This window comes from Lynx rufus, unplaced genomic scaffold, assembly GCF_022079265.1.
Source record: "Lynx rufus isolate CCGP_SWC_20201006 ecotype Redwood Valley unplaced genomic scaffold, mLynRuf1.p SCAF_24, whole genome shotgun sequence".
NCBI classification, from domain to species: domain Eukaryota; kingdom Metazoa; phylum Chordata; class Mammalia; order Carnivora; family Felidae; genus Lynx; species Lynx rufus.
The window spans coordinates 5,174,114-5,197,461 of record NW_025814839.1 but is presented as its reverse complement, the minus strand read 5'-3'; the positions used below and the strand labels follow the sequence as shown (position 1 = coordinate 5,197,461).

Below are 23,348 nucleotides of genomic sequence, written 5' to 3'. Positions count from 1 at the left end.
TCCCCGTTTCCTTGCCGGCAGTCCGCGGGGCTCACTGGCGGCATCTAGAGGCCATCCGCCTTCGCGGACTCAGGATTCTGCATCTCCAAACCGGCCACACGCACTCCCGTCCTGCTGCTGCTGCTTTAGCTGAATCGCTCCAACTTGGGTGGGAAAGGTGCTCTGCCTTTTATCTTTTGATTTTGAGAGAGAGAGAGAATGGGCAGGGGAAGGGCAGGGAGAGAGAGAATCCCAAGCAGGCTCCGTGCTCTCAGTGCAAGCCTGACCCGAGGCTCGAACCCGCGAACCGTGAGATCATGACCTGGACGGAAGTCAAGAGTCAGACACTACGGGCGCCTCAAGGCTCTGCTTGTAGGGGCTCCGGTGATGAGACTGGGCCCACCTGAGCACCCAGAAACCTCTCCTCCTCTCAAGACCCTTTACTCGGTCACATCTCCGGGGGCCCTTTTGGCAGGCCAGGTTCTGTATTCACAGGCTCCAGGAAGGAGGGTGCGGACATCTTTGGGGGGCTCCTATTCTGCCTGCCACACGCGTGCTGGCTTTCCCAGGCCTCCGTGGTTTGGGTGGGGTCTGCTCTTCCCTCTGTCAGAGCTCACAGTGGCCCCCGCTGGCTCTCCCGTTATTCTGGCCATCGCCGTGGCCAGGCCTTGGGGAAGGGTCCCCTTGGCTGACCCCGCCACCCCCAGCCCGCATACGCTCTCACAACAACTGAGCCCTTCCCCTCCTCCTGGCCGTGACTTCCTGCTCTGACAGCTGGAGCCTTGTCCCTCAGAACACGAGAGGTTCTCCCCTGGAGGCCCCATCCCGGTCCCACAGCGAAGGGAAAGGGAAGAGAGAGGCCTCGGATCCAGCACATCTCTGAGGAACTCCCTCCGAGGCACGCGTGCCGGGTTGGGTTACTGGAGTCCTCCTATTCTGCTCCCAGTGCTTCTCTCCGGGTCTACACCCCACTCTGGGCGGACCCAGGCTAGCTCTCACGGGTCTACACCCCACTCTGGGTGGATCTAGGCCAGCTCCCCCAGGGCAGCCCCAGCAAAGACAGAGAGTAAGTTTTCTTCATCTTCTCCTTGTATGAGATTCACCGCGGGCACTGATATCAAGAAACAGAACGAGAGTGATAAGTTTTACCTACTCCGACCCGACCAAGCTTAGCCTTGGTCAGAGCAGCTCGGTTCAGAGCAGCTGAAACCCTCCGGCAGACAAGGCCCCAGACAGTCCTTTCATCCGCAAATTCTCCCCATTGGTGGCCTGACTTGTGGTCTGCCTCTCACACTCTTCCCAAATGCTTCCTGGGCCTCTGGCCGTTTGCCCTGCTTGTCAACATCGCTTACTTCCTTTGGGGTAAGTGGGGGGCCTCGTTGCCAGGGAAACTGAGAGCGGATGACTGGGCCTGGGATCTTGACCTTGCACTGTGCCTAACTGGATTCTTGCTATGTTCTTGGCTCATTTCCCTTTCACTTGTTTTTTTTTTAATTTTTAATGTTTATTTTTTAAGAGAGAGAGAGAGACAGAGAGACAGAACACGAGCGGGGGAGGGGCAGAGAGAGAGGGAGACACAGAATCCGAAGTGGGCTCCAGGCTCCGAGCCGTCAGCCCAGAGCCCCTGACGCAGGGCTCGAACTCACGAACCGCGAGATCGTGACCTGAGCCGAAGTCGGACGCTTCACCGGCTGAGCCACCCAGGCGCCCCCGTGAGTTGCCAATTTCTGAAAAAAGACTTGGTGCCCTCGTTCCTCCCAGTGCTGACCCATGACCGTCGGTTTCTTGATGGTGACGAATGAATGCTCTCTTTGCTCTTCATGAACTTAAATGTCTGCTGGATGCCGAGAAGACATTGGCAGAAAAGGACCAGGGTGGTTCCTTCCTTTGGCACTCTGTGAGTCGCTTCCTTTATGGTTACGGGCCTTAATCCACTCCATGCCGACCGCTTAGCCCGAGGTTGTCAATGGTTCTTCATCTTGATTTGAGGGATTTAGGTGATGTACCTCTAGCGACGTCCGTAAGCTCTGTGAGGATGCAGCAGGGTCTTATGGTCTCCTGTCTATGTCTGAAGTGCAAGTTCGGGCGTCTAGAAGGGTCTGCTAACTAGCGGTAGACTGCGTAGGTGGGAACTCAGCGGTCGTTCTTTCTTCAACCTCGGTCATCGCTCGTTCCTTTGCCCTTGTCCTGGGACAAGAATGGTGGTATATCCCAACACCGGCTCACTGGCATGACCGTCCTGCAGGTCAGTCCAACTCTGACGTTACCTGGAGCTGGTGCAGACCCCATGGGGTAGAGGGCAAGGTCCCGGCAAGACCGCCCTCTCCTCAGATGCCGGCTGCAAGAGGCGTCCTCAGACTACTCGCACTCCTGTCGGACTTGGCCACAAATTCAGGGCTTTCCCATGACCCCCTGTAGGTTCAATAACCTGCTAGAATGACTCACAGGACTCAGGGGGAACGCCAGACTTAAATCACCAACTTATTATAAAGGATACAGACGAACAGCCACAGGAAGTGAGGGCTGGAAGGGTCCCAAGTGCAGAAACTCCCTTCCCCATGGAGTCAGGAGGCACCGTCACCACACCCTGATATGTTCGCCAACCAGGAAGCTTTCCAAGCCTTGTTGTCCAGAGTCTGGACTGGAAGTTTCATTACAGAGCCACGATTAATTAAATCGTTCGCCGTGTGCTTGAACTCAATCTCCAGCCCCCTCTCCTCTTGGGAGGTTGGTGGGGGGGACGTGGCTGGGGGTTGCAACCCTCTAATCACACGCCTGGCATTTCTGGGGCATGGCCAGTCCTTCCCATGAAGCTGTTACCTAAGGGCCCAAACCTAGTTAGCATAAACTCAGGGATGGTTGGAAGGGGCTCCTTATGAATGGAAAAGACTCTCCTATCAGATAATTCCAAGGGGTTCTGAAGCTCTGTGCCAGGATCTGGGGACAAAGACTAGATACATTCCTTATTATATGACAGTTAGTATATGTGGTGTTAATAAAACTTTAAGTGGATGGATGAGGTTAAAACGCTTAGACATTCAAGTATCTCTGAAGCTAAAGCCAGAGCATAAAGCCTTTAGATTTGGCAAGAAGGCACTCATGGATGGGGGGAAATGTAGGCTCAGAAGGAAAAGACAACAAGCTATTATATATGTAAGGCAACAGTTATAATCCAAGCCTTTGGAGGGTTTAAAGGGCTAAAAAAGACATTGGCTCACTACTGGCTGGGGAGACCTTCAATTCAGCAGGTGCAGCAGGGGTGGAGGGAAACAGACAAGAGGCGGGCAATGTGGAGGAGCGTGAGAGCAAGGTCATGGAATTATAGGAACGGAGCGGCCGGTGAAGGGCTTCCTTTTGGGAACACGGAGAGATCCCCGTGCTAAGGCTTGAAGGAAAAGGAAGGAGCAACTTGGAAAACACACGACGGTTGACAGAAATATGGCGCCCATGAAACACAATGGCTGAGAGAAACATGGCGCCCACGAAGCTGGATGAGAGCAGGTATTTTTGTTAAGGCGGGTCACCTACAGAGCAAGAGTTCAGCAGGGCGACGCTATGAAGGACTTAGTGGTCTTGATTTCAAGAGGAGCCGAAGAAGCGAGAGACGGCGTGGTGGAGATTGCCAAGGGACTGCGATTCTACGCAGCGAACTGGTTCTTTGAAAAGCAGCTGCCAGATGACCTCTAGAAGTTTCTTCTAGCATTAGCAATCCAGGATCCTATGACTTCTGAATGAGAACATCCGCAACTTCCTGGAGTCTGCACTGTCTAGAAAGAAAGAAATACACGTGCGAGAATAACACATAGGCTAAGCAGTTAAAAGCGTTGGTTAAAAGAGTCAGAAAAAAAAAGAAGGAAGTGTATCTGAGAAGGTCAGGATGCCCAGGGACAATTTTTGCAGACTGGCCGCAGTGGGGATCTTGATCACTGAAGCAAACTCCAGAGTTAGCTTCTAAAGCTGGGGTCTCACCCCGGGGGGGTGGGCATGGTGCTCCCCGCACGGCATGAGGCAAATGTCCAGAGACATTTTTAATTGTGGCCTCGAGTGGGTAGAGATCAGGAATTCTGCTCAGCACCTGACACAGCCCAGGACAAGTCCCAGTGCCAAGAACCGTCGGACCCTTAAATGCCAACAGTGCCGTGGGGAGGAGACCGCTGGTAGGAAAGCACCGTGGGGCTGCTGCATGAGCCCTGGATGCCCTGCCTTAGGATTTCTTGTAACGGGAAGGAAAAAGCCAAACTGTGTCAGCTCCTGTGTTGGGCTCTCAGTTACTTGTGGCCGAATGAATTCCAGGTTGCTATGGCAGGAGAAGCTCTTTGATTTAAGCTTGTCACAGGGTATCCTCCGGATGACACTCCCTTTAGATTATTCTTACTGGCACTTTCCACGATCGTACAGGATATCCAGTCCCATCTTTGAAGCAGAAAGAGGACAGCCATTCAGTAGCTTCTTTTGCCAGAAAATGCCAACACCATCGGTCCCCTCCACCTACGTCACCAGTGGGGTCAGCCGGGTCCAAGATCACGGGCCTGAAGAAGACGCAGGAGCATTACACGCATACTTTTTAAAACCAGTGGCCTCAGGGGCGCCTGGGTGGCTCAGTGGCCCAAGCGTCTGACTTTGGCTCAGGACGTTATCTCGCGGTTCATGAGTTCAAGCCCCGCGTCAGGCTCTGTGTCGACAGCTCAGAGCCTGGAGCCTGCTTGGGATTCTGGGTCTCCCTCTCTCACTGCCCCTCTCCTGCTTGCCCTCTTTCTCTCTCTCTCTCTCTCTCTCTCTCTCTCTCTCTCAAAACTAAATAAATATATTTTTTTTTAGTTTAAAAAAAATTTTTTTTTTCAACGTTTATTTATTTTTGGGACAGAGAGAGAGAGAGAGAGAGCATGAACGGGGGAGGGGCAGAGAGAGAGGGAGACACAGAATCGGAAACAGGCTCCAGGCTCCGAGCCATCAGCCCAGAGCCTGACGCGGGGCTCGAACTCACGGACCGTGAGATCATGACCTGGCTGAAGTCGGACGCTTAACCGACTGCGCCACCCAGGCGCCCCAGAACTAAATAAATATTTAAAAAATGTTTTTAAACCAGTGGCCTCAGAACGGGGGCCCCATTCTACTCTTAGCCGTAAAATAATGTGTCCTATGTTTTAGACGCCAGTAACTCAAATATTCTGATATAGCTCAAAGCAATTTTCTAGAATTCAATTACATTTGTCAGAAGTGTTTTGAAAGGTGTCACTCAGTATACACAGGATGGCATAATATACACATTTCCTTCACGTTAGGGCAGTTGAAAAATGACGCGGAATTGAATCAACTGTAATGTCATGTGGGCCACACCCACAGGAGGCAGCCCATGGTATTTTGCTCTCTCCTTCTTCCCCTCTATTCCTTCTCAAAGCTTTTTTTTTCTTTTCTTTCTTTTTGCGTCCTCTGTTTTTGTGCTCTGCTGGGGGCACTGAGTGGATACACTAAGGTTCCCCGCTATTCTTGAAGGATAGCGGTCTTGTGGGGTACAGATCCGAAAGGGGAGGTAGAATCTGATGTAATAAAACTCCCTCTGGTAGGATGAATCGGCCATGAAGGAATGACAGCATTATTTCTCAGGGACACATTTCTACCTCCACACCTCTAAGATATCTGCTAACGAATCCACACTTTCCCTTCGGCCTATCCCAGGCTCCTGGTACCTTGGTCCTTCCTTCTCTGTTCCTCCTGGATGACATTTTCTCCCATCCCCAAGCCCCGAGGAGTTTCTCCCCAGAGACGATGGCAAGTTCTGTTGGCCGGCACCTTTCCACCCCCACCAAACTCCCTCTTCTGCTTCAAACATGGGGAATCACGAATCATGACCCCAGGGAGGAGAATCCGGGTCGCTGAAATAGCATTGGAGGGAGTCAGGTTAAGAAAAGGAAGGGGCAATGGGGCGCCTGGGTGGCGCAGTCGGTTAAGCGTCCGACTTCAGCCAGGTCACAATCTTGCGGTCTGTGAGTTCGAGCCCCGCGTCGGGCTCTGGGCTGATGATGGCCCAGAGCCTGGAGCCTGCTTCCGATTCTGTGTCTCCCTCTCTCTCTGCCCCTCCCCCGTTCATGCTCTGTCTCTCTCTGTCCCAAAAATAAATAAACGTTGAAAAAAAAAAATTTAAAAAAAAAAAAGAAAAGAAAAGGAAGGGGCAGGGGGCGCCTGGGTGGCTTAGTTGAGCGACCGACTTCGGCTCAGGTCATGATCTCACGGTTTGTGAGTTCGAGCCCCGCGTCAGGTTCTGTGCTGACAGCTCAGAGCCTGGAGCCTGCTTCGGATTCTGTGCCTCCCTCTCTCTCTTCCCCTCCCCTGCTCATGCTTTGTCTCTCTCTCTCTCTTTCTCTCAAAAATAAAGATTAAAAAAAAAAAAAAAGGAAGGGGCAGGGTTTGGAGCACCTGGTTCTCTGGATCTGGGTCAGTAGGAAGTTCCTCACGGTCTCATCCTCAAAGTTGTAATTGACCGTCCAGAAGACACAGAGCTGCTGGTATTTTGTGACCAACTCCAGGACCGTCCGGAATCCCTCGGCGGTGTCGAAATTCTCTGCCCCGCTCCCCTGCTCCCAGGCGTAGATGGTGAGCAGCTCCAAGGCGTACTTCGGGGGCAGAGACCCCTTTTGCTTCAGTTTCCTTTCACACTGAGGGAAGAGGGGGACGTCAGACGATACCGGCGAGAGCAGGGAGGTGCGGTGAGCTCAGCCAGCCTGCCGGAGACCGCACGCTGATGACCGCTGGGACCCCAGCAGGGCAACTGGGCCAGGAGCCGCAGGGCCCATGGGATGGTCTGGGGGAGGTCTGAGCAGGGTAGCTTTGCAGGGGCTCCCTCAGCAGCACATGCAGGTTTCCGCCTTGTGCTCCGACCATCTAGCACTCCCTGGAGTTGTAATACAGCTACCGTTGAGAAAACCCCTGCCGTGTGCTGGCTGTGGGGCCGGACATTCTACGGGTCATCCCTAACCCTCTGGCCACCCCACCAAGCAGGCACAGATGGACGTTTCTGATGAAGACAAGCACGTTAGGGAGGGGAAGGGACTTGCTCAAGGTCACAGCGCAGCCTCAAGCCCTCTGAGCACCGCGGGGCTGGGGGTGTGGCCATTTCTCTGAGCTTCTGGGATGGAAACCACGGGGCCCAGTGTCGGCCTCAGGCTTCAGGGAGCTGGACGCAGGCAGGAGGCGTCTCAGGAAAGAGCCGGCACTGTGCCGGAGGTCTGCTGTCATGGAAATTCTCGGACACTCCCTTGTGTGCGCGACAGGTGACGGAAGCGAAGGCAGGCTAACGGTTAGAGAAAATGCAGCCCCTGGTCCCGCCTGTCTTCCAAGGATGGCATCTGTGCCTCTTATGGGCGCAGAGCAGAAGGTCAGCCGTGCCGCTGACCTGTAGGCACGCAAATCCCAACTTCATCCGCCCTTTGCACGCAGAGTAACCTGGGTTCCTGCGGAGTTCTCTGGGTGTCAAAGCAAAGGTAAAATAAACCACCCGCGGCGGTGTTGATGGGAGGGGGTGCTCCCTACCTCGCCCCACTTAATGGGGGTTGGTGACGGGACGCACAGAGACAGTCGGGATCAGTGGACAGATTCCCGAAAGTGGCTCAGCCCCCCAGCGTGGGAGAGCGTGGGCACACGGAGCACTGGTTACGTACTGACGTGAAGGTCACAGAGCTTGATGAAAACGATAACCGGATCGCTGGAATACGAGCGGTCGTACCTGTTTGTACCAGTGCTTCACCAGACGAATTAAATCCTTCAGCTTGATGGGTCGGAAGGCCACGAAGTTGCACTGCAGCTCCGTGAAACAGGTGGAAAATTCTCCCCCCTCGGCTTCTGAGGATTTATACAGGTCAATGAGCTCCGCGTAGACCTTGGGGCTGGGTGTAGAGCCGGAGTTCAGCTGACCTAGCACGGGGGAGATATTTAGATTGTGCCTTCCCATGTGGATGCACAACATCACTCGTCATCAGGGAAACACAAATCAAAACCACAATGAGATACCACCTCACACCTGTGCGATGGCTAAAATTAACTCAGGAAACGACAGATGTTGGCGAGGATGCGGAGAAAGGGGGAGCGCTTATGCACTGCGGGTGGGAGTGCAAACGGGTGCAGCCACTCTGGAAAACAGTGGGGAGGTTCCTCAAAAAGTTAAAAATAGAACTCCCCTACGACCCAGCAAGTGCACGAGTAGGAATTTATCCAAGGGATACAGGTGTGCTGTTTCGAAGGGACGCGTGCACCCCCATGTTTATCGAAGTCCTATCGACAATAGCCAAATTATGGAAAGACCCCAAATACCCATCGACTGATGAACGGATAAAGAAGATAGGATATATATGTTCTACTCGGCCATGAACAAGAATGAAATCTTGCCATTTGCCACAACATGGATGGAACCGGAGGGTATTATGCTGAGTGAAATAAGTCAAGGAAAGACAGATATCCTATGATTTCACTCCTATGTGGAATGTGAGCAACTTAACAGAAGAACATAGGGGAAGGGAAGGCAAAATAAGATAAGGACAGAGAGGGAGGCAAACCATAAGAGACTCTTAAATACAGAGAACAAACTGAGGGTTGCTGGAGGGGGTAGAGTGGGGGAGTGGGTCAAATGGGTGACGGGCATTAAGGAGGACACTTTTTGGGATGAGCACCGGGAGTCCTTTGTAAGAGATGAATCAGTGGGTTCTATTCCTGAAGCCAAGACTATACTGTATGTTAACTAACTTGAATTTAAATTTTCAAAAGGAACCATTTTCAAACATTTTTCACAAATACAATGAATCCTGGGAAATGACTTGGAACTCTATTAGTATATTTGAATGACTGATGTCGAAGATACTGGGAGCATCTCCAGAGTAATGAGATATTTTTAAAAATTATACAGTCTATATGAATGCAGGTGCTATTACTAAAGTATTATCTAGAATTGCACTGTCCACTGTGGTTATAAGCATCCAAATTAATTAAGGGGAAACAAAACTAAAAATTTAGTTCCTTAGTCCTACTGGCCACATTTCAAGCTCTCAGTAGGTATATAACATTCTCATCACCCCAGAAAGATCTTCTAGACTGAGCCGATGGGCAGTTTGCTAACTATGGCCTGTAGGCCAAATCTGGCCCACTTCTTGTTTTTGCAAATAAAGTTTTATTGGAACGCTGCCATGCACTTTGTTAACGTATTGTCCCTCGCTGCTCTCAGGGTACAGTGGCAGAGTTGAGTAATTGTGACAGATACTGTATGGTCCTCAAAGCTGAAAATACTTGCCACCTTGCTTTTACTCAAAAAAAAAAAAAAATTTAGCCAAACCCTAATCTATATTGTTATTTCCTCTCTAGAGACACTAAGAACCATTCGGAGGGAAGGTACCAGAGTCTTCTTGATTCAGATTTGAAGAATGTCTGAAATAGCCTGCTTTCTTTTTTTTTCTTAAAACATTTTTTTTTGAGATTTATTTATTTTTGAGAGAGAGAGCATACGCAAGCTGGAGAGGGGCAGAGAGAGGGGGACAGAGGATTCAAAGCAGGCTCTATGCTGACAACAGCGAGCCCGATGTGGAGCTCAAACTCGCGAACTGTGAGATCGTGACCTGAGCCGAAGTTGGATGTTCAACCCAGGCGCCTCACCTTGGTTTCTGTTAATACAAAATGATGTATCTGTCATTCATGAATTGGATTTCCAATTTTCCCTAAGATTGACGGCACTCAGATTTCTTGTCTTTGCTTCAGAATTCTTCCCACAGTCTGTTTGTTAATTTCCTTCACTAATACCTGAAGCGTTTTATCTATAAATGTGTACAGAACACCTCTGTACCCCATTCTTTGATAGGTATTATGAGTCATACCGCAGGACCCATATAAGATGTGGGTGCTGGACATCGTCGGGATACTTAAGTGACCAAGGAGAATGAAAATGTCCATGGTGGGGAAGGGGGTGCTTGAGTGGCTCAGTCAGTTAAGCGTCCAACTTCGGCTCAGGTCACAATCTCACAGTTTGTGGGTTCGGGCCCCGCGTCAGGCTCTGTGCTGACAGCTCAGAGCCTGGAGCCTGCGCTCTCTCTCTTTCTCTCTCAAAATAAACATTAAAAAATTTTTTTAAAAAGAAAAGAAAAAAAAAAAAAAAGATGTCCACAGGGGTAAGGTGTTGTTGCTATGACTCCTGCTGCCTGCTGGGGGCACTAGACCCGTGAGTCGTCATCACTAAGTCACCTGGCTTTCCCTCCACCCGCCTGGCCCCATCACCCCAGACCCCATCTTTCCTCCTCCAGAAGCTGAGGTCTGGGGGGTCTCACCTAGCGCATTAAATGCAGGCAGCACATCAAAGTCAACCCTTTCGTTGAGCACTCTGGATTTTAGAGAGAAGCTCAGCACCCTGGGAGCCTTCCATTTTGAAATCTCAAACTTCACTTCGAGCTTTTTCTCCTGCTGACAGGCTTCTAGCTGTTTACGGATTTCCTTGATGATACTGCACCTCTCACTTTTTTGGGAGGTGTAGCTTTTAAGCGAGTCTGGGAACACCACGAGGTCGGCATCGGAGCCCGTCTTCAGAGCCGTGCCTTTGCCGGTCGACCCTCCCTAGTGAAGAAAGGCAAGCTGTTAGAGCATTTTCTAGACCCTGAGCCCCTTGCCCCCGTGGGCCAGTGCCAGTGAGGTTGCCGAGGGGGTAGTTCCAGGTTAGGGTCCAGTCAGGGCTGAGTTCAAAGCAAGATGTTCACCTTTTCCTGGGATAGTTTGGCTCCAAAGGTTTTCTCATGCCCTTCGATATACTTATTTGCACACAAACAGCGGATGGGCTAGTTGCAAATTACCTGCTGCTCGAGTCAACTTTCTAGAGATGCCTCCTAAAGGGTATTTAGCTTTGTCTGGATTCCTGTGACCTGAGAGAAATCAAACTGGATGCAATCAGTACGCTAAAAGTTCTCGTTTGTTCTCTCGTTTGTGTTTCCTCTGGGGATCTGGGGATCCCGGGATGAATATTCATGATTTAGGTACAAGGGTCTGCAAACTTTCTGTACGGGGTCAGATAGTTAAGTGTGGGGTATGTATGTCCCTGCCACACAGGCTTCTCCACTTCCTCCTCCCTCCTCCTCCTCCCTCCTCCTCCTCCCCTCCCTCCTCCTCCCTCGTCCTCCTTCCTCCTCTTTTTCTTCCTCCTCCTTCCCCCTCCCTCCTCTCCCTTCCTCCTCCTCCCTCCTCCTCCTCCTCCCCTCCCTCCTCTTCTTCCTCCCACCTTCCTCCTCCTCCTTCTCCTCCCTCCTCTTTTTCTTCCTCCTTGCCCCCTCCCTCCTCTCCCTTCCTCCTCCTCTTCCTCCTCCCCTCCCTCCTCTTCTTCTTCCCTCCTTCCTCCTCCTCCTTCCTCCTCTTTTTCCTCCTCCTCCTTCCCCCCTCCGTCCTCTCCCTTCCTCCTCCTCCTCCTCCCCTCCCTCCTCCTCCTCCTCCCCTCCCTCCTCCTCCTCCTTCTCCTCCCTCCTCTTTTTCTTCCTCCTTGCCCCCTCCCTCCTCTCCCTTCCTCCTCCTCTTCCTCCTCCCCTCCCTCCTCTTCTTCTTCCCTCCTTCCTCCTCCTCCTTCCTCCTCTTTTTCCTCCTCCTCCTTCCCCCCTCCGTCCTCTCCCTTCCTCCTCCTCCTCCTCCCCTCCCTCCTCCTCCTCCTCCCCTCCCTCCTCCTCCTCCTTCTCCTCCCTCCTCTTTTTCTTCCTCCTTGCCCCCTCCCTCCTCTCCCTTCCTCCTCCTCTTCCTCCTCCCCTCCCTCCTCTTCTTCTTCCCTCCTTCCTCCTCCTCCTTCCTCCTCTTTTTCCTCCTCCTCCTTCCCCCCTCCGTCCTCTCCCTTCCTCCTCCTCCTCCTCCCCTCCCTCCTCCTCCTCCTTCTCCTCCCTCCTCTTTTTCTTCCTCCTCCTTCCCCCCTCCCTCCTCTCCCTTCCTCCTCCTCCTCCTCTTCCTCCTCCCCTCCCTCCTCTTCTTCTTCCCTCCTCCTTCCTCCTCCTCCTTCCTCCTCCTCCTCCCTCCTCTTTTTCTTCCTCCTCCTTCCCCCCTCCCTCCTCTCCCTTCCTCCTCCTCCCTCCTCCTCACTCCTTCTCCCTCCCTCCCCCTCCTCCTCTTCCTCCTTCCCTTTCTACTCTAACAACTCTGTAAAACTGTCAGTTCATTTTTTAGCTCCCTGGCCCTGGTTTGGCCACCCCTGCACGAGGCAGCCTAGGCAATATGCTGGCTCAGCCCGTCTATTTGGAGGGGCTCAGCCTGTAGGCACAGCTCTTTAGCTTATCGGCGTCTTTGAGGGCGAGTTGGAGAGAAGCCAGCTGCCTCACGGAGAACCATCCCAGTGCACGTGTGGTGGGGTCTGCTCAGGGCACCAACCTCCACACTTGCTGCCCTGGTTGCCCCAGAAAGTTCACCCGACATTTGCAAGGAAAACGTTTTTTTACCCACGATTAGTAAATGCTCGGCAGCGGGTTAGGGGTGAGGGGAAGGTGTTCGGTTTCCTGTATCAGATGCTTGAGCCTGCTTCATTCACGCAACTGGTCTGCAGGTGTTGGCCTTGGCCGGCCTCTCCTGGGTCACAGCCCCCTCCTCACCTTCTCCAGGTGACACCTTCCTTCCCTGTCACCCAGCAGACAACAATTTCCAGCTTGCAACCAACTTCAGGAAGAAAGAAAGCACCTTCCTGTGTGCCCGTGGTTCTCTCTTCTTCTTTTTTAAAGTTTATTTTTGAGAGACAGAGTGCATGCAGGGGAGGGGCAGAGAGAGGGGTAGACACAGAATCTGAAGCAGGCCCCAGGCTCCGAGCCGTCAGCCCAGAGCCCGATGCGGGGCTCGAACTCACGGACCGCGAGATCAGGACCTGAACTGAAGTCAGACGCTTAACCGACCAAGCCACCCAGGCGCCCTCCTATTTTCTTCTCCTTCAATGTGCCATTGTACCTTTTCTTATTTTCTACCATTGTGTTAATGGGATCTCGGGAAGGAAGGGAAGAACAGGCCTTGACAATTCTAACGTTGCCCATGAACTCGGCCTGTTTTCACCCCGATGAGCCTCTGTGAGACATCTGACTCCACGTTTGGCTTATGGGATATTGGACCTGTCTCGGGGCAGCAAGCACCCAGGTCTGTCTGGCAGCATATGGGCGCTTCCCCGCTCCCTTTGGATGGGACAGAGGGGGTGCCTGGGTGGCTCGGTTGGTTATCTGGTCGCTGACGCACAGATGGAGGGAAGCGTGTTAGCCCGTGGCCTTCGAGCCATGGACAAGAACGACCCAGTCTGCTGAATCTCTAGCTCAGCTGACAGGATGAATCAGACTCCGGTGGTCAAGGCAAGAAAGAGGTCACTCTTTGGTTCAGTGCACACGGAGCTTGGGACCTGCCGGGGTTTGAATTGTAGCCCCTGTGCTGGGAAGGTGAGAACGTGACAGAAGAGGAGACCCACGGAAAAGGTGATGGGGAGGCAGGGGCAGGAGAGGGGCAGGTACCCAAGAGCAGGGGCGGCCCGGGAAGCCCAACGGCGTGCTGTTAATGACGTACGCAGCGCACGGGCGCCCCCTACTGACAACCAGGGTCCTAGGTGCCCACCTCCCCGGCTCGCCTCCCGCGTCCCTTGCCCTCCAGCCGCTGGCAGGGCGGGCCTGCCGGGCTCCGGGAACCGCTTTGCTCCCTGCCGGTCAGACCCCGTGGGAAAGAGGCCAGTACTCACCTTGACAGTTTTCTGAACTCTTGTAGCTGAATGTGGAAAGCAATTTTTTTGAAGGAATCTACAGATGATGTCAACAGCTGTCGCAATCTGGTCCAGGAAATTTCTGTCGGGCTGGAGAAAGTCCTTGATGAACTTATCCAGAAGGTGGCCCGGTGTCGCATACAGTGGCGCCGGCTGGGAAGGGGGAAGAACGCTCAGCGCTTGCATCCACACACCCCAAGAACGTTCTGGAGAGTTTGGGGTGGCAGCCAGCCCCCAGCCCCCCGGGAGCTGCGTGCGGTGAGCTAAGAGCACGTCCTTCTCTGGCAGCGAACTCAGAGGGCTCGGTGGAAACAACAAATATGACACCGATGATGGGGACCACTGGGACGTAGCTAAAGGGGTAACAAGTTAAACATTTGGGCGTCTACGTAGACAGGGGTTCCCTGAACCATTTCTGCAACTTTCTATACGTTTGAAAGTTTTCAGAATAAAAGCCGGGAGGGGGGGATAGTTTTTTAAAAGCTGTTTTAGGAAGCCGGGAAAATCGAGGTCGGAGAGCAAAGACCAGAGTCCGGTGAACGTCGGGACAAGGAGTGGCCGTACGACATCCCTTCTGGATCAGGGGCCCTGGAATTTGGGAATCTCACTTATATCCCACTTCCTTGCTCAGTTGGCTCTCAACTTCCCGTGCCAAACGGAGTGGTAGATTCACGCCCACCGGACTTTGGATGTCAATCAGTCCCGCGTCTGTGAAACGTGGAATTTGGTTGGCCTCTATCCGGCCTCACGGGCACCCCGTGACCCCCAGAAAACCGAGTGGATTCCGCGGCCTAGACTGACAACGTTCTCGTTGGACTGTCCTTCTCCGACGAGCTCTGAGAGCGCAGGGGCATCCCGTGTTGGTAGATGTGCTTCCCTTTGGGGGATGGGAGGGGAAGCCATTGTGTCTGCCCCACAGTCGGCCGCTTGACCAGCTCTCCAGTTTCTGCAGGGGCGGCTGCCGTATATCTGCCTGGGGCTCCGCTCCGTTATGTCCTAAACGACCTAACCACCTGCTCTCTCACCTGCAGCCATCGATTGAGATCTCTAACCTGCAGGGGGGCCCAGGGGGGCTCAGTTGGTTAAGCATCTGACTTTGGCTCGGGTTCGTGAGTTCGAGCCCCGCGTCGGGCTCTGTGCTGACCGCTCGGAGCCCGGAGCCTGCTTTGGATTCTGTGTCTCTGTCTCTCTCTGCCCCTCCCTGGCTCGCGCTCTGTCTCTCTCTCTCTCAAAAGTGAATAAGCATCAAAGAAAAAAGAAGAAGACAGGGAGGGAGACGCAGAGACAGGCTGTGAAGACACAGCAGACGAGGCCGTGTGAAAATGAAGGCGGGGACAGGAGGCATAGGGCCACAGGCCCAGGAGCACCAGCAGCCACCAGGAGCTGGAAGAGGCAAGGAAGGACCCTCCTCTGGAGCCTTCGGAGGGAGCACAGCCCTGCCCCCACCTTGACCTTGGACTTCTAGCCTCCAGATCTGTGAGAGAATGAATTTCTGCCGCTGTAAGCCCCTTTGTCACAGCAGCACGAGGACATCCACATGTGGTGCTCTCGGGGTCCGACTCCAGTCTGGGTGTCGGGCCGCCCTCCCTGCAGCATGACGCGAGCTGCCTTTGCGAAGCCCCCCTCACCAGAACATTCCACGACGGCCCAGGTGGCTCGTTCGGGCTGAGATATGACAACCAGATGTGAGCTTCCTGCTGCAGCATTTGCCAGCACGCCTTATCTTTGCCCACGTTGTTGGTCGGGTCGGCTGGGTCCAAGATGACCGGCCTAGGAATTCCGTTAGATGAAAAAAAAAAAAATCAGTTGGGCTGCACGCGGAAGAAGAAACCCGTGTTGGGGAACGAGGCCTGGACGGGGCGTCCGGGAACCTGGACTCAAGTATTCAAGCTTCCTCTCATTTCCTGAGGTGCTTCGTGTGAGAGTTTCGACCCTCAGCTCCTGCCTTCTCTGCTTGGCAGAGATGTTCTACGAACAACATAGTAAAACGGGGGCGCCTGGGCGGCTCAGTCCGTTAAGCGTCCGACTCTCAACTTCAGCTCAGGTCACGATCGATCTCACGGTTCGTGAGATCGAGCCCCGTGTAGGGCTCTGTGCCGGCAGCGAGGGAGCCTGCTTGGGATTCTCTCTCTCCCTCTCTCTGCCCCTCCCCTGCTCATGCCCACACACACACCGTCTCTCAATAAATAAATAAACTTTAAAAAATAACATAATAAAGTGGTTAGTCCCTTCCTTCTATACGGGAACCCCCTCTTGAGTGTTTGTTTTGGGGACAAGACGAAATAGGACGATGGTTTGGAATGCGAAAAAACATTGGTCAGGCTCCCCCTTTCGGACAGACCCCGCTTTGCCTCCCTACCCACCGCTGCTGGCATTCTTCTGGTGCATCTTTGGCTGGAAGAATGGGGCTGAGCCCTCACTCTAAAGGGCACAGCCTGACGTGCAGAGCGACGGGTAGAGAGAGAGGGTGGAGGCACGTTTGGTACCTTGATGACCGGAGCTGGCTCAGCAGAATGTTCCGGACCGTCTCATTCTCAAAGTTGTAGTTGACCATCCAGTAGACACACAGCTGCTCCTGCTGTTTGATTAGCCCCAGGACGGTTCTGAGGCCTTCCACGATGTCAAAGTTTTCTGCTCCGCACCCCTGTTCCCAGGCGTAGACTGTCAGCAACTCCAGAGCATACATGGGCAGCGGGGGTGACTCTTTCAGCTTTGCCTGGCACTGTGGGAGAAGAGAGGGGACAGTGGCTCATCTGGGGATCCAGGCCCCCCATGCCGGGGGCCCGAAATCAAGGAGTCGGACGTCTATGGGAAGTCGCCATCCCCCCCCCTCCCGGTGACGAACATGACACCATGCCTAAAATGTGGTGGAGTGACAGTGTCACGTCCTGGCAAGGATAAGGGACACCTGAAGCTGTCATACGTTGCCGATGGGGTGTCATTAGGTACAGCCATTTGGGAAAACTCACGTTGGCCATACTTACTAAAGTGAAATGTATACATTATTACATATGTATTTAATATTATCTAACGTTACGTATTGCATATGATATACTTACGTAATGCTATGTGTTTTATATACTATGTAATAATACATAATATAGCCTACGTATGTGTTTATTATATACACACGTACATCTACAAATACGTCGTGTGTACGCGTATCTATCTACACATACGTATCCATATAGCTCATACCCTGTGTATTTATTCAACAGAAATGAGTGCTGAAACTCACGAGAAGACGTGCGAGGGACCACCCGTGGCAACCTGATTCGCAATAGCCCCGATGTGGACGCGGCCCAAACGCCCACTAGCAGGGCGGATACAAGCGCGGTGGGCCAAGAGAACAGAATCCCACGAGACAGCGCGCGAGCGCGAGTATAGGCAACCGCGGAGACGAACCTCTCGGGCATCACGTCGACCCCAAAGTGGCAGACACAGAGCGCCTGTGGTGCCATTCCATTGATATCAAGCTCAAGAAAGAGCCGAACTGGTTTGTGGGGACGGACGTCAGGACGGTGGCCGCGGGGGTGGGGGGGCTTCAAGCGTATACCTGCGGGTCCTACTTCGCTGGACGGGAGTGCTCTCGCTTGAAAGGAAACGGATGCCGGCAGTAGATGACGTAATTGGAAAGTTACCTGTTGGTACCAGTACTTTACCAAGAGGATCAAATCTGCCAGTTTTCTGGGACGGTTGTGAAAAAACTTCTGCTGGAGTTCTGTGAAGCAGACGGAGAATTCGCCGGGGAGGGCTTTTGTCACATCCAGGGCTCTTTTGAGCTCTCGGTAGATCTGGGGGCTGGGCTTCTCACTCAAGCCTGGAGCGACAGAGAAGCACAGACCTTCCGGTGTCCGGGGAGCCAACAGCGGGGGTCTGTCGCGCCTCGACAGCACACGTCCGTCGCCTCATCTGTAAGGGGACTGGTGTATTCCCCCCAAAAGGTGAGGGGCGGCTTGCCTCGCCAGGTAACAAAACGTGGTCTAGCATTCACGGTCGTGAAAACCGCTGGCCCAAGACAAGGTCAGCAGAAACAGAGGGATCGAAAGCGCGGTTATAAATGAGGAAGGGAGAATTCCAAACTAGCGGGGAACGACGGCTTCTTTAACAAATGCTCCTGGAGCGGCTGGCATTCACCTGGAAGAAAAGAGGGTTCCTGTATCGCAGACAATATATTCCGCTGTTGAGCCCCGCCAGGGAATGTTCTGTTTCAGAGAGTCAAGCGTGCGGGGACTCTGAGGAGACAGGCGAGGTGAAGGCAGGCTACTGGAGGCTGGGGTCAGAGGCCAACAGGCAGGCACACTCCCCTCAGAAGCAGATCCCATGATGCCAGAGAGTGGCTCTCAAACCGGAATAGGGCCCAGGAGCCTCCTGAGTCCATGAATATGGGCCTCTCAATCCCCAATTAGCTCTGCGGGAGGTCTGCAGTAGACACAGCTGGGGACTCTGTTTTTGGGTTTTGGTTTTGTTTTTTAACTAAGTTTCAGGTGATTCTGACACCCGCGGAAGTTTGCGAACCACTGGTGTGGGGTGAGGAAGGAGATGCAGTGGGAGGGGCGTGTCAGTAGGTCCCAGGATTTCCTCAGGGTCTCCACTCTTGCTACATCGAGCCCTACTGTTTACAAGCACTTTTTACAAACACGTAAACAAGGGGAGCCGGTAGCCAGCTTGTTCCTTTCATTTGCTCTGATAGTTACTGACTTCCTACTTTTAGCCACACATGGTTCGGGGCTCTTGGCACCCGAGGGGGTCAAGGGAGAGAGCATTCTACGCTCCTCGATGATGGCGACATGGTTCGGGGCTCTTGGCACCCGAGGGGGTCAAGGGAGAGAGCATTCTACGCTCCTCGATGATGGCGACATGGTTCGGGGCTCTTGGCACCCGAGGGGGTCAAGGGAGAGAGCATTCTACGCTCCTCGATGATGGCGATAATGTAGCTAACACTCGCTGAGCGCCTACTCTATGCCAGACACAGTTTAAGCCCTTTCAGGTAGCGGGAAATAGGCCAGGGCCACAAAAGTCCACGTGGTTGGCGCGATTAACCACTAACTTAACAGGTGAGGAAACGCAAACACTAGGAAGTCAGGTAAGAGGAAGAGTTTGCCTTTGGGTTCGAAACCCTGGGGAGACAGCCGTGGAGCCGGACAGCAGTGGAAGTTGGCCTGGAGCCGGTGTGGAGAACAGGCCACGTTAGTTGGGCAACTATTTAGCAAAGAAAGGAATTTAAGAATTCACCCCTAAGTTACTTTTCTCAGAAAGCAATCACGGTTTCCTTTCCCAAAAGGATCTCGGTTTGCAAGATGTAAGTCTAGCGCCATCTGGTGGCAGCCTCTGGATACCACATACAAGGAAGAGCGTATTTCTCGTTTTCACACCATCCTTGCAGGTTGGGGTGAACCCAGCAGAGGGCGCTCTGGCCCAGTCCCCAGCCACCATGCTCTGAACAAGAGGAGAGCAGAGGATTTCCTAAGAATTCTGAGTTACACTGGGTCTCTTCACGACTGCAGCCCTTGTTTGAGGTAGGCACGTCCTCTCAACTCTTGCCATCCTATAGAGGCCCCGTAAACTAGCCATTTCTAGTCTGATCTTATAGTTGGCAAAAATGGGTAAGGGGTGGGACCTGGATAGGAACTGAGAGCTGCCTACCTTCCAAATATTTTTCTCTAACTTGGTTGCCTTTCTGTGAATATGAGTCACCGAAGCGTGTGTGTGTGTGTGCGCGTGTGTCCATCCTAAAAGCATCCTGGCTTGGGGTTTAGAAGATCTGGGAGTTTATTCTAGTTCTGTCGGTAACTGACTGTGTGTCCCTGGGGCATTCCTTTCCTTCAGTTTTCCTATTTGCTTAAAGAGGGTTTAATTTCAGCTGTGGCATTTAAGTTTGTGATTATATGTACCTGTGCTTGAGACTAAGTGGAAACCATGCTGAGCTTTTTCTTTCCTTCCTTCTTTCCCGTCCTTCCTTCCATTCATCCATCCAATCTATCATCCATCCATTTGTCCATCTGTCCATCCATCCGTCCATCTGCCTGTACATCTATCCATCCATTCATCCATTCATCCATCCATCCATCCATCCATCCAATCTATCATCCATCCATCCATTCGTCCATCTGTTCATCCATCCATCCATCCATCCAATCTATCATCCGTCCATCCGTCCGTCCATCTGTTCATCCATCCATCCATCCATCCATCCATCCAATCTATCATCCGTCCATCCGTCCGTCCATCTGTTCATCCATCCATCCATCCATCCATCCATCCATATGCCTGTACCTCTATTCACCCATCCATCCATCCATCTAACCAACCAACCAACCAACCATCCATTCATCCAACCAGTTGCCTTTGCCTTGATGTTGACCTGGTCAGAAAGCAGACTCCAAATGCTGCCCCAGCTGAACTTTTAATCCTGGGTCCTGCCCCAATCTCCTGAACCATTTTTCACAAGGTTCCCTGCTGATTTGTGTGCTTATCACAGTTTGAGAAACTCTGCTCTAGATTCTAGAGTCTAGGACATTCTCTCCAAACTCAATTAGGAGATGGGGGCGGGGGGGACGTTCTAGAGAAGAGAGGAAGCCTAGGGCAGGAGGGACCTCCTCTCTTGAAGGTATGTGGTCCCCCACTTTGGAGCATACCAGTGATATCTATCTCATCCCCAGCCTAGAGGACCCACATGGCTGTCTGCCACCCCTTTCTTTGGCTTTGCTTTCTCAACACACCCCTCCCGACCAGTGCCCTCCACACCCAGGAGCACTCACCCAGAGCGTTGTAAGCAGGGAGCACCTCAAAAGTGATGCTCTGCCCTTTGGTGGACAGCTGGAAGATGAGCCTACCATGGAGCTTCCGGATCTCCATTCTGGCCTCCAGCTTCATTGTGAGCTGATGGGTGTTCAGCCCCTGCCAGATCTTGCTGAGGATTTCATCTTGGCTTTTTTTCTGATCCTGAAACCGCTCAAGGTCACTCACAAAGATGACAATCGTACCATCGGAGTTGCCCCTCAACACCGTTTTCCTGCCATAGGAGCCACCCTGTCAACGATGGAGAAGCAGACGTGAGAATCTGGGCCCTTTGGCGTCACAGGGCGCCCCCGTAGGCGATAACACTTCTCCAGTCAAGCAAAAGCCACGAATGTCACCGTAGTCCTAAAATCGAGTGGCTGGCCACCATCTGACCACCCGAAGACCTGAATAGGATGCTCACGGCAGCAGTTTTCACACGAGCCTCTGCCTGGAGGCCATTCAAACGGCCATTGACGATAGAACGAACAAACGTGATGTATTCGCACCTTGGAATACTGTTCAGCAACGAAATGATAAACACATGCCTACATACAACATCAATTTTGTAAGCAGGATGGGTCAAAGAAGCCACACGCTAAAGCCCCACCATGCGTGATTTCATTTATATCAGGCAACCCGATACAGAGGAGGGTCGGGGGGTAGGTGTAGGTTACACAGGTTATGTTGTTTGTGGCAATCCACCGGACTGGGCACTCAGCTCTGTGCACTTTGGTTTTCTTACATTTTATGTTAATTAGAAAAACAGTTAACAACACCGAGAGGCAGGATGGCATAGCGGTTCAGGGTGCATGCTCCCGGGGCGCCTGGGTGGCTCAGTCGGTTAAGCGGCGGACTTCGGCTCAGGTCATGATCTCGCGTGATCTCGCGTGAGTTCGAGCCCCGCGTTGGGCTCATGGCTTGTGGGTTCCAGCCCCGCGTCGGACTCTGTGCTGACCGCTCAGAGCCTGGAGCCTGCTTCAAATTCTGTGTCTCTCTCTCTCTCTCTCTCTCTCTCTCTGCCCCTCCCCCTCTCATGCTCTGTCTCTGTCTCCGAGTCTCTCTCTCAAAACTAAACATTAAAAGAAAGTTGAAAAAAAGACTGAGATTAAAAAAAAAAAAAAGGTTCATGCTCCCAACACTATCTGGGCTTAAAGTCCAGCTTTGCCTCCAGCTAGTAAATAACTTCCTCGTGCCTCAGTTTCCTCATCTGGGCCAGGGCGAAAGGACACCGAGTGTCCAGGTATCTTTCCTGCTGGGGCTGTTGGGCATGCATAAGGCACAGGCCAGAAATCCCTGTGACTGAAGAGAAGCGGGGCTCCAGGGCTAGTGAGCGTGAGGGGGTTGCTGGGGGATCTCTAACTCCCTCCCACCCTAGGGTCCCAGCACCTTCCCAGCACCTTTTCCTCCCCAGAGGCCCGGAATCTCCAGCCTCAGCCCTGGGATTTACGCCCATAGCACCAAACATTTCTACCCGCTGAGAGACGCCCCCTGTTGCCCTTGAGAAACCACAGAGCCACCTTCGGGTAGTTTTACCGAACTCAACCGGCCTCAGTTTACTCCTCTGTAACATGGGGAGGATAGAAACAATAACAGTGGGTAATCACAGCTCATTTATTGGCCACCAACTATGTACCAGACCCTGTACTAAGAACATTATATACTTAAGCCTCATTACAGTTTGAGGTGCGTATTATTCCTCTCCCATTTTACAGATTCAGAGACTGAAACAGAGAGGTTAAGCAACCTGCTGCGGGGCGCACGGGAGTAAAGGCAGAGCTGGACCGTAAAGCCGTGCCCCTAGACTCCACACCATATCCATCATCCCACTCGAGGGCGCAGAGGACAAGGCGAAGCCTGCCTCACCCACGGCCTGTCACCCAGAAGGTGCTCAGCCCCATGTCTCTCTTCCTTCCGGTGGCCACGGCACCTCCTGGCTCCCAGAAGCCCTGACCCCAGCCTTCCACTCACTTTAGCCACACATATCACTTGGGGGAGCTGCCTGGTTTCCTCCAGGAAGGCACAGATGGCGTTCACCGTGTCATCGATCTGTTTCTGACATTCTCCATAGGGCCTCAGGGAGTTCTGAATCAACTCCTCCAGCTTCTCCGGCTGCACGGAGTACAGATGCGACCCCCAGATGCCCATCGCTCCTGCCGCTCCTGCCAGCTGCTAACCGTAGATCTCAGATCAGCAGAGAGGAGAATGCGCCACTCCCTTGCCCAGAGCCAGGAAACGGCAAATCACAGGAAGAGAGTCTAGAAACCGAAACTCACAGGGTGAGTTTCCAGCTGACTTCCTCAATCCAGATTTCTGCCCACCCCCACAGCGTGGACGTCGGCCGGCCGGCTCCTCGGGAGGCAACCCTGTGGTCAAACAGGCAGACTGATACGTGCTACGTCCTCTGCCCTATTTGTGCCTCAGTTTCCCCATCTGTGAAATGGCGATGACAATGGTACCTCTCCGGTAGGGTTCATGTTAGAATGGGTGGCCACTTGGCAAATGCTGTTTGAGAAGCTGTTAAGGAAATAATACTACTTTACAGGCGATAGAGGTCATCCTTGGAGGCTCTTTTCCTTTTCCCCTTGTTAAAAAACAAAATTCAATGCTTGTAAATTTGAAGATCGAATTGGCTTTGTGAAGTGATTCACACATTGGGCAGTAGCAAGTAGAAAGAGCTCTCGGGGTTGTGCACAATGGAAGGTTTTTCTAGGAAGGAGGGCGGGGCAAGAAGCTTGAGCAGGAAAAGAAAGGACTGTATTAGGCCAGGACATCTGTTTCGGGCAAAGAGACCGGGCTGGCAGGGTGTTTATCCTGCAGATGATGTCACTAGTGCTGATCGGGAAATTTCAGAGGGATTTTTCAAAGGTCACATTCCTGG

The 23,348-nt window shown here is 52.8% G+C and overlaps 1 protein-coding gene across 2 annotated transcripts; it reads right to left on the bottom strand.

Annotated features, from left to right (window-relative positions):
* Window positions 1-1,635: 1,635 nt before the first annotated feature.
* On the bottom strand, window positions 1,636-22,683 carry OAS2 (2'-5'-oligoadenylate synthetase 2). 2 transcript variants are annotated; one of them, XM_047088359.1, is made up of 10 exons: window positions 22,439-22,683; window positions 20,449-20,719; window positions 17,329-17,507; window positions 16,174-16,409; window positions 15,316-15,466; window positions 13,667-13,840; window positions 10,278-10,560; window positions 7,700-7,887; window positions 6,394-6,632; window positions 1,636-4,508 (listed from the first exon to the last, which is right to left on the bottom strand). In XM_047088359.1, the coding sequence occupies exons 1-10, from the start codon at window positions 22,613-22,615 to the stop codon at window positions 4,340-4,342; spliced, it is 2,067 nt and encodes a 688-aa protein (XP_046944315.1). In that variant the 5' UTR covers window positions 22,616-22,683; the 3' UTR covers window positions 1,636-4,339. The 2 variants fall into 2 exon arrangements, with proteins under 2 accessions (XP_046944315.1, XP_046944316.1); XM_047088360.1 differs by having other exon boundaries at window positions 15,316-15,457; window positions 22,439-22,682.
* Window positions 22,684-23,348: the final 665 nt, after the last annotated feature.